Genomic DNA, 11,606 nt, shown 5'->3' on the forward strand with positions numbered 1-11,606 from the left:
AATTAACTTTAAATTTAAAGAATTTAAATTTTAAATTAAAAATTTAAGTTAAAATTTAATTAATTTTAATCAAATTTAACATAATAATTTAATAATGGATCAAATCAATAAATTAATAAATTAAAATGAATTAAATTAAATTAATTTAAATTAAAATTTAAAATTTAAAATTTTAAATCTTTAAATTTAAAGAACAGCTTCATTAGGTTATAAATATCTGTGACCTCAACGATAAAAAGAAAAAAATCCTAGGTTGTAGTGCTTACTTTCCAAGTGGAAACCCATTTTCCAGCTTTTCCTCTTCAAGTCTATTAATGAATATTTCTCTAAAATCCTGATAAATGTGGAATTTTGTGTTGAAAGTCTTAGACCTTACCATAAAGTGTCTGAATGCCTTTGATATCATCATCTGACAGAGATAAGTCTTCTGAGTTGGAAATGTGATAGGTAGGGTACATCACAGCTTTAGGGTTAGAAGAATGAGCTAGCCCCAAGGAATGGCCAAATTCATGAGTAGCAGTAAATAAAAAGTTAATTCCTACAATAAAAGAAGGGACATTAAATTATTACAAAACAATTCAAGAACTCAAAAAGAGATTATTCTCAATTATTTTTAAAATTTAACTTATGAGAAAGAGTACTATCCATATTCAGAGGAAGAACTCTGAGAGTAGAAACACAGAAGAAAAACAACTTCCTGATCACATGGATTGATGGGGATATGATTTGGGATATTGACTCTAAATGAGCACCCTAGTACAAATATCAATAATATGGAAATAGGTCTTGATCAATGACACATGTAAAACTGAATGAAATTGCATGTCGGCTATGGGAGAGGATGGGAGAAGGGGAGGGAAGGAACATGAATCCTGTAACCATGTAAAAAATATTCTAAATTAATGAATTAAATAAATTTTTCCAAATTCAAAAACAATTTTTTAAACAGAGTTTGAAGGTGAATTTTGAGGGAGAGTGATATGGAGTGAACCTGCAGCAAACACTCTTTGGGTTTTTGCCTTTTCAGTTGATCTATTTCTCATATAACCTTATTTCAGAGATCTGGAAATGAAAATTTAAGTAGGCTGAGTAACCCAGGACACTAAGTTCAGTAACTGGAATGTCTGAATAAACTCTTGTCAGCTTCTAAGAAAGAGGTCTAAAAAAAAAAATAAGGATTTTACTTCTGTCCTTTCAGCTCATGGGAAGGTGTGAGCCAGTTAGACATCATGGTTAAAGGGAGACATTGGAACTGGGACTGCCTTGCATTTATCTGAGAACTGATTACTCAGATATACAGAGATACCCAAACAGGGCAGCAGATTGAGGAAAAAATGAACAGCAGCAGCTCTTCATTTTCTCCTGTCCAGAACCTGCATAGTGAAGTTTCACCAGCTTTCATTAGACTGAAATGTTATGACATCTTACCTGTCAAACCTAAATCCTTGCTACTGAGCATCCTTCTTTAGATCCTCCCCCTGTCCTACCTGGTGGAGTGGAAGCCCCTTGAGGATAAGGCACAGAATCCACTGTCTTTTTGTTTTTGTCTTTATATCACCCAATACCTTGCCTGATTCCTGACCCATTATAGGCATTTAAATGGTTATAGTATAGAATAGGATGCATAGTACCTTTCTCCACCTTCTTATTAGTCACAGTGTAAGTGAGGAGGCTTATAGCTTAACATATCCATTAATATTATAACTTTCTCATTTTCATAGTTAAATGACACATTCTAGGTACCCAGTGACATATTTTGCCTTCGTGTTTTCTACTTTAGTTAGATAGGAAGGAACATGGAATAGCTTTACCTAATTGGCTGCCATCACTCCACTGTTCGTCATTATCAAAGTGAGCATCTCCTCCTAATCCTAACCCTGGTGCAAATGCATGAGCTAGGATTCCTCCTGGTCCATCAAATGGATTGAAGTCTCCATGAGCTAAGTAAAAAACAACAACAACAACAAAAAAACCAGTCATTCGCCTGTCTGAGAAGACAGAAATAAGCACTAAGAACATGTTTTTTTTTTTTTTTCCCTTAACCAATGGAAATATTCCAATTATAGAATCTATGTTGCTAGAGATTTGGCAGAATGGATTGGGAAATGCCTGAAATCTGAGGGCAGCCTAGTCGAGGTGTAAATTCCCTAGATTTGAGCCTTAGTTACCTGATCTGTAAAATAAAGCAGCTGGATTAGATGACTTCTAGGGCTCTTCCCAGCTCTAAATCTATGATTCCCTAATTCTATGGTCTCGTTTGACTCCTTGGCTCTGTCACTTACTAGCTGTATGACCTTAGGCAAACCATTTCACATCTGGAAGCCTCAGTCAGTCTCATCTTTGAATTGAGAATACTACTTACCTTCCCTGCTTTCTTCCAAAAAGAGGTGGGAATACTACTTACCCTACTTCCTTCCAAGAAGTGAAATTATTGCCTACCTACCCTGCTACCTTCCAAGAATGGTTTTGCATTTTATGTTTTTTTGCTCTGGACCTGTGTTTTTATTAATTTAGGGAGTTTCTTCCCCAAAGAGACCAGTAAATACTCTGCAATTTATAGTCTTAGAGCTCTCACAGCTAGTATAGTCAATCAATCAATCAATCAATCAATCAATCAATTAACAGACCATCAGAAAATTCTTATTATGTGCCAGGTTCTGTACTAAATGCTGGCAAAACAACAAAAAAAAAGGTAGCACTTGAACACAGGTCTTCCTGACTCTGAGGTTAACTCTCAATACATGATACAATGCCATCTCTTCATGTGTTAAAATATATCTTTATCTATATCTTTATCTGTGTCTGTCTCTATATCTCTACATCACTGCAGAGGCACATATATACCTGTTATACATAGCTTCATATTTTTAGTAATAATGATGAAAGCTAACATTTATATATATATATAATTTAAATATAAATATACTTTTATTTAAATATATAAATATGTTTTATATATAAATATTTATATATAAAAATAAAAATTTATATATAAATATAAATATAAAAAATTTAATGATGAAAATGTTAGCTTTCATCATTATTAAAATTAATATTTTAATTAAATTAAAATGGGAAAAATATATTTAACTTATTTGATCCTCATAGCAAGCTTGAGAGGGAGGTGCTATTATTATCCTCATTTTACAGATGAAGAAATTGAGGCAAACAAAATTCAAGTGACTTGCTCAAGTTTACAGTGTTTGAAGCAAGATTTGAACTCAGTTTTTCCTGATTTTAGTCCAAGTGCTCTAGCCACTTTGCTCCCTAGTGTGCCATGCACGCGCGCGCACACACACACACACACACACACACACACACACACTGTTGGGGATCACATCTGTGATCACATTTGAGTTCGAATCTGACCTCAGACACTTCCTAGCTGTGTGATCCTAGTCAAGTCACCTAACCCTGTTTACTTTGGTTTCCTCATCTGAAAAATGAGCAGGAGGATGAAATTGCAAACCATTGCAGGATCTTTGCCAAGGAAGCCTTAAAGGGGGATACAAAGAGTCAGACATGAATGAAACAAATGAACAATAAATCACTTCTTTGAAGTTTAGTTTAAATGTCTCCTCTTCTATGAAGTCTCTCCTGATCCTTCAGGACCCCCCCTCCCCTGTTAGACCTCATGGATGACTGTTTCTATGGAGGCAGTGTGGCCCTTAGAGAGTTGGAATGGGAGTCAGTGTGACTGGTTCAAATCCAGACTCGGGTACTTTACTAGCTGTCACCTTAGGCAAGCCACTTAAACCTTAGTTTCCTCAGTTGTAAAATGGAGATAACAATAGATCCTGTCTCTCAGGGCTGTTTTAAGGATCTTATGAAACTTTATTTGTAAAGTGCTTAATATAGCATCTAGCACAGAGTAGATGCCACTTAAATGCTAGTTCTTATTATATAGTTATTATGCATCTCTTATGTGCCTATCGCATATCTTCTTGGTCTTCAGTCATTGTTCTATTCACCCTTGTGAAAAGAATCTTTGTCTCTGCTAGCTTTTATTTCTTCACCATTTTCTAATATAGTTCCCTGCAAACATTAGGTAATTAGTACATATATAAGTTTTAGTCACTGAACACCATGAATAGTTTTCTTCTTCATATTTCTTTAAGATATTATAGTTAAAATTTCAAGGTGAACTAGTTTATGTTAATTAATATAAACTTTAAAAAAAAAGATATTTTTGGATGGACTTGTGATTTTGTGATACAGGGAGCTCCCACAGAAGAACTTCTGACAATTCAAATCAGCACTTTCTCTTTTTCACTTATAATAGGCATGGAAAGCTTCCTCTGGGTCACAGAGATTAAGTGACTTACCCAGGGTCATACCCGTGGCTTGTGGGAGAGACATGACTGAAATCCAGGTGTCCTTGGCTGAGAGGCTATCTCTCTAGCCATCATTTCATGCTCTTTTTAAATATATATTCACCAGATCACTGAGTCTTGTGTGTAAATGGAATTAGCTCTGGCCCATTCATAGTCAAAACTCTACTTACCCGAGATGATGTCATCCCCACCTCCCTTCCTGGGGAGGCGGATGGAGTTACCCACACGTGACAATAAGGAACAAATCAAGAGCAAGGGATGGCCCTTTGGGCGGTCCAAATCAGTGCAGAGGCTACCACTTGTCCACTTGAATTAGAGGTGGACCCATAGGAAGTTGCGAGAGACACTATCTCTTCAAGTATGTTATTGGTTACTTCCTGAGAAGGGAGTTCCTGCTCTGAACTTGGTGCTGAAGGTTCTCAGCTGAGACCTCAGGCTGCTTCCACTCTGAATGGTCACGTGGGTAAGTTAGGCTGACTTCCTTGGCCTACCTTGGCATTTTCCAGACTCTACCTTAAGTAGGCTTTTGCCTCTCTGATTGCTAAGGCCTTGTGGCGTGTAGTTTAGTTTAATTAGTCTTTTAACCTTCTCTCTCCGTCCAGGCCTCTGCAGGCCAGGACTAGCCTCTCCTTCTTTTCATTTCCCTACCTTCTACCTTCCTAATTGTAAATAAACTACCTTAAACCCGAACCTGACTTGGGTCTATTTTAATTATGGAATCAATCTGAATTATTGATTCCTGATGGCCACACTTTAAATATATAATCTATATAATATCTAAAATATCCCTCTTACATTTAGAAAAAACCAAGCTTAACTTGCATCATTTGAGACCAGTAAATATTAGCAATTTATATGTATGAGTGACATGTCTCTCAGTCCTATTTATGTTAAAAATTCTTGTTCTTCATTGAATTTAATGTTCATATTAAACAAATAGCTTGGGACTGATAAAGAAATAGCATGGTAGAGTGGATAATATAATAATCATTGACATTTCTATAGAAAATTTTGTGTGCAAAAAGTTTTATATACATAATCTCATTTAATAGAGTTCTAGATTCAAATCCTGCCTTTCCCACATACCACCTGTTTGACCCTATGCAAATCACAACTTTTTTTAGCCTTGTTCACCTCTGTTTTAATTTTAATTGTACGTTTTAAAGTTACCATCTATAGGTTAGTTAAACTACCTCTCCAATGAATTAGAATATTGGTGTATTAAGTCAGGCAATATACCTTCTTTGCCTGTGACCTGTCCAAACAAAATAGGAAAAAAAATACAACAGAAAACTGTTGATCAGAAAAACTATCATAATTTAACAAAACAGATAAGGTGTGAATGTAATGTGGATTGAAGAAGTGTATATCTATGCACCTTCCTTGCTTGCTTTTGGCCAGCTGAGTATAACTTAGTATTTGGTGAATTTGATGTGATAATCTCGTTGGATGCTGTTGGTCATGTCATGAATTTAGCCCTGAAAGGACCTGATATTTTGATATAAAACATGACAAAACCTGAGTGTTTCATTCATTCTCTTTCTTGGATGTAACAGTGAATGGAAGATAATGGGCTACTGTGAGTTAAAAGAGGAGGCATCTTTCCTCTCTCTCCACTTCCATTTCCCTCTTTCTATCCACCTTCCTCTCTCTGTTTCTCCTCTTTTCCTTCCTTCTCTCCTTTCTTTGAATGTCCACATGGCAGCTAATACTGGAGGGTTTCAAATTGGTGAATTTCTACTTGGACCCTTGTCTGTTTTTTTTTTTTTTTCTACTTTCATGTCTGTTTTCTTCTTTCCTGGTCTTAGGAATATTTATTTCCTAGATGAACATGCCCAAGTTTTTAGGAGACCTTGTGAGTCAAAAGGGTCTGAGTCCTTTTGGTCAGAGCTGCGTGGTGGCAAGAGGAAGAGTCCCTAGCAACTGTTCCAGTGTTCTTAGAGAAGACCACCAACAAGAGGAACAGTACAAGCTTTAAAAAAATTTTTTTTTTAATCAGAAGTCATGTACTGGGAGTTGTTTGGACAGTGCAGAGCCAAGGTGAAATATAGAAGGCTTAATCAGTAGTCCCACAAGCTGCTTTAGTTTTTTATTGCTTTAAACATCAACATTTTGCCTAGATATGATAGTTTTGCTGCTGTTCTAATTTAGTTCTTACTGTCATGGGCATTGTTTTAGCATAATTTTTGTGTGAAATAAAGGAATACCTATTGCATACTTTATTCTTATTGTACATTGAATCCCTTTCTACTTTTCTATTTTGGGGAAACCCTAGATATGAGACTCACCCTAAATCATATGTAAATTATCCTCAGACCTCAGGGTTGGGGTTAAAAAAAAAAGGACCACCAAAAAAGGGAGCATAGTTTCTTTCTTCTTTGAAATCAGGCTCTCCCAAGACTGAAACTGATTCTGACCATGTTTCTGGTACTAGACTTCCTTAGGTAGAGGAGGCTTTGTATCTTAGCCTCAGTTGACTCAACAGTTGTTTCTCAGGGTTTACAATAGCATTAAGGAAAATAATATAGTTTCTGATAAGGTATAAAATAGGGATTTGTTGTTTGTTTCAGAATGGCAGGAGAATTATGAGAGGGAGGAATAATAGTGATGACAAAAATAAAGCAAAAAGAAATAAAAATATCTCAGTGAAATAGTAGAAAATATACATAGTAGAAAAAAGAGAAGTTTGAGGAAAAATCCCCACAGACAAATATGACAATATTTTAATTAGTGCTCAATTTATGATTTGCTCTAAAAAATATAGTCAAATGTAATTGAAATTCATAGTTTCATATGCAATTCTCTTCTGTTCTTTACATATGGAAATGCTTGTGTTTGTTTGACACCTATCAAGTTTATTATAAAAAAAAAAAGCATTTGTTTAAAAGGATCAGCCTTACCTCCTCTGGCGAAACCAATCATAATATCTGCTTCTCCTTTTAACACTCTCTTGAAGATCAATGGTGAAACTTCACTCCATTGGGCAAAAGCCTTCTCTACTAACTGATCCACTTTATATCTTGGCATGTCCGAAGTATAAGAGAGAATCCTGATAGCCAGACAAGAAAGGAATATTAATACCTCATAAAATGGCTTTTATTGCCTTGCCAAAATAAACAAAAGTACAACTAACCTGTAGGTCACAACATTGGAAGGCCATTTAGGGGTGTTAGGATACAACTGGAAATTTTCTATATCAGGTACTCCACATCTAGGTTTCTGAATTATTTCCATAGTTTCAGGGTTTAAAACTCCTGTTTCTGATATGCCAAAGAATTTTTGCAGTTTTTTTATTTTGTCTTCCATATTGTTTTCATGTGGTTCAGGAAAATATGCATAGTATTTATTGAGATATTCCTGTTTTGAAGAATGAAAGTAATTTTACTGTTTTTTGTCCTCTTTATACAGGACTACCCAGCTGGCCATTGCCCCCAAAATCCTAGTTCACAAAGAGGATCAAGGAAAAGCTATTTTCTTTAAAAATCCAACATTTAATCAAAATTTTTATGTTTTTCCTTCCTACTGGGAGTTGCTGTTAGCCAATGAATAAACCATTGTTTTTAAAAATCAACCCACAAAATTGTTTATTTCACCTCTCTGAGATCCACAAGACATAATAATACAACCTCTTGAAAAAATCTTTTCCTCTCTCTCTCTTTTTTTTTCTTTCAACTTTTACCTTCCGTTTTACAATCTATACTGTGTATAGTTTCCGAGAAAGAAGAGCAGTAAGGACTAGGCAATGGGGGTTAAGTGACTTCCCCAGGGTCACACAGCTAGAAAGTATCTGAAGTCAGATTTGAACTTATGAAGATGAGTCTTAATGACTCTATTCACTGTGCCACCTAGTTTTCCAGAGTGATTTTAGGAGAATACAATGATTCCATGGTTTCTTCACAGGTTCTAAGCCACTCACCTGGATTTAAACTGGGAGTCGCAAGGATCCTTTCCTCCCCATCTTATCCCCTCCCCAAAGTATTTGTAATGATATCAATGTTTTACAAAATCTTACTTGCCTCAGTAATCATATCTTACATTTTTGTAACAATTTACAATTTAAAAATTCCCTCCCAAATATGCTCTTGATTGATCCTCACAACAATCCTATGAATTTAGCCAGGTTTTACTGTCCCCATGAAATCTCAGAAATGATTTGACTTTCTCAAGATCATATAACAGATACATGAAGGAGCCAGCACTTGAGCCTAAACCTTCTGATTCCAGATCCAGTACCCTTTTTATTACGCTATAAGGAAAATAAGGAAACCTGATCTCAGACCTAGCCTAGCTGTGTGGCCTTATGAAAGTCACTTAACCCCAATTGCCTAGCCCTTGCTGTTCTTCTGTCTTAGATCAGATAGAAGATAAGGGTTTAAAAAAATAAAGAGGAGGAACGATAGTTTTTGTACATTAAATCAAAGACTAATAATAGTTTATTAGTAGCTTGGTGTTAATGCACTCAATCTTGAATTAGGAAAACTGGAATTCAGATCTGTCCTCAGACACTTGTCAGTTAGTAAGTCAGTCAATAAGCATTTATTAAGGTAAAGCAACACCTTTGTGCCAGCCCTTGTGCTAAACACTGGGGTTACAAAGAAAAGAAAAGATAGTCCCTGATCTCAGAGAGACAGTATGGAAACAATGATGTAGAAAAACATATATTCAGGAATCATCAGCAGAGAGAAGGAGCCAGTATTAAAACATTGGCAAGGGCTTCTTGTAGAAGTGACATTTTATCTGAGATTTGAAGGAAATCATGGAAGTCAAGAAGCAGAAATCAAGGGGGAGAGAGACATTCGGAGAGAGAGGGGGGCCAGTGAGTGTCAGACAAAGCAAGAGAGACAGGGACAGAGAAAGAGACAGAGAAAGAGAGACAAAGAGGGGAGGGAGAGAGAGTGGGGAGAGACAGATAGACAGACAGAAAGAGAGGGGGAGAAAGAGACAGAGAAACTGAGAGAGGAGAGAGAGATAGAAAAAGGGAAACGAAAGAGACGGAGAGAGAAAGAAACAGAGAGGAGAGAGACAGAGAAGGAAGAGAGAAAGACAGAGAGAGACAGATGGAGAAACAGAAAGGGGGAGAGAAAGAGAGACAGAGTTAGAGACAGGGAGACAGAAAGAGACACAGGGAGAGAGAGAGAGACAGACAGAGACAGAGAGAGTTCCAAACGTGGAGAACAGGCAGTGAAAAGGCTTGGAGGTGAAAGATGGAATGTAGTGTTTGAGAAACAGAAAAGTCACTAGAGTGACATTCAGAGTAAGGGAAAGGGACAGATATGGGATCCTAGGGAAGTTGCCTAACATCTGTCTACCTCAGTTTCTTCATCTGTATTGTTGTGAACATGAAATGTGATATTTGGAAATTGCTTAGCAAACCTTAAAATACTAAATAAATGCCAATAAACTACTATTGAATAGGATATTGTCTGGACCTATGATTTCACTAGTATTAGGAGGAAATCCCTGGTTAAGGAAATTCCCTTTATCAAAGCAAGTTGGTACCATTTTTGCAACTTATAATATTAGAGCATTGCTTAGAACACAGAGAAATTAAGTGACTTGAAAAAGTCACTTAAAAAAAAGTCACACGGGGCAGCTGGGTAGCTCAGTAGATTGAGAGTCAGGCCAAGAGACGGGAGGTCCTAGGTTCAAATCCGGCCTCAGACACTTCCCAGCTGTGTGACCCTGGGCAAGTCACTTGACCCCCATTGCCCACCCTTACCACTCTTCCACCTATAAGCCAATACACAGAAGTTAAGGGTTTAAAAAAAAAAGTCACACAACCATTGTGTGTCAGACATGGGACTTAAACCAAGATCTTCTGAGGGTGGTTCTGAAGATGGTGCTATATGCTGTCTTTTTATTTAATATTTTTCTTTGACACTAAAATTTCCCTTAAATTAGTATAGATTTTATTCTTCCAAGCTATAATTCTGGGTTCTCTCAACAGTTTTATGATAATCCAACTCTTGAGGATTCAAAGTTGGGCTTGGATAACTCTCAGACCACTTTGGTCAAATCCTGCTGGTTAATCTTATTTACTTAATTTGTTTATTTGGCTTATTTGTTCCTGGAATTATAGTCTCGTGAAAGTTCTCCATGTATTTGAGATGAGACCTTCCTCTGCAAAACTGTCTATAAAATTTCACCCCAGTTTTCTGCTTTCCTTCTAAATTTTGCTATATTGGCTTTGTTTGCTCAAATCCCTTTTAATCTAACATAATAAAAATTATCCATTTTACTTCTTGCAATGCTCTCTATCTTGTTTGTTCATAAATTCTTCTCCTATCTGTAAATCTGATGGGTAATATATTTTGTGTTCTTTTCTAGTACAGAAGGAAGGAAGAGACAGCCTTAGACAGGAACATAAAATGTTAACAACAAAAAATAAGATAAAATAAAATATTTTAAAAAGTACTTTGCGGGGGTAGGGGGTGGGGAGGAGCAGCTGAGTAGCTCAGTGGATTGAGAGTCAGGCCTAGAGATGGGAGGTCCTGGGTTCAAATCCAGACTCAGACACTTCCCAGCTGTGTGACCCTGGGCAGGTCACTTGACCCCCATTGCTCAGCCTTACCACTCTTCCACCTAGGAGCCAATGCACAGAAGTTAAGGTTTTTAAAAAAAAGAGAAAAAAAAAGGACTTTGCAATCTTAGAGAAAAAGAAATTATAGTTTTGTAGACTTTAGTATTAAAAGGAAACAATCCCTAACAGATCATACATTGTCTTCTATGTAAAAGAAATGTAATAGGACAAACAGTATAGCTAAATGGGTCCAGAGCAACTTGGTACAAATATACTTAGCAGTATCTTCTTTGAGTTAGTGGAGGGTCTTAAGAAAAAATACAAATACTCACCTCTGCTGTTTTCCATTGTTGATAATCAATTTTTTCATTTTCCGGGGGCAGAGGAAAAGCAAGGATGCATGTCCAGAGACTCACTATGCATAATGCAGAGTAGAGCATAATTGCTGTCAAGAAACTCTTCTTCAGGACCTTATATTTGAAACAATAATTGCTGATCCAGTCTGCAAGTTTATATAGTTTTTTTATCCTGAGTGTGTCAATAGGTGACTCACCTCTTAAAGTACTTTCTTGCTCCTCTGTTTTTTAGATCTTTCAAAAGTTTTTTTTTTCCTAATGAAAATGAGGAAGCATTAGGTTGAATCAGCAGGATGTTCAGTCTGTGTTTGTTTTTCTAAAGATTTTTTTTTCTTCCTGTAAGCTTTATGGTTTCAGCCAATCACTATATTAATTGTATTGGCTCAGGCTTGTTCT

At 36.3% G+C, this 11,606-nt stretch overlaps 1 protein-coding gene across 1 annotated transcript; it reads right to left on the bottom strand.

Annotated features, from left to right (window-relative positions):
• Positions 1-365: 365 nt before the first annotated feature.
• MMP7 (matrix metallopeptidase 7) lies at positions 366-11,294 on the bottom strand. Its single transcript, XM_044669007.1, has 5 exons — positions 11,187-11,294; positions 7,468-7,691; positions 7,235-7,383; positions 1,812-1,940; positions 366-538 (listed from the first exon to the last, which is right to left on the bottom strand). The coding sequence occupies exons 1-5, from the start codon at positions 11,292-11,294 to the stop codon at positions 366-368; spliced, it is 783 nt and encodes a 260-aa protein (XP_044524942.1).
• Between the last annotated feature and the right edge of the window lie 312 nt (positions 11,295-11,606).

This window comes from Gracilinanus agilis, chromosome 3 (genome assembly GCF_016433145.1).
Source record: "Gracilinanus agilis isolate LMUSP501 chromosome 3, AgileGrace, whole genome shotgun sequence".
Taxonomy (NCBI): Eukaryota; Metazoa; Chordata; class Mammalia; order Didelphimorphia; family Didelphidae; genus Gracilinanus; species Gracilinanus agilis.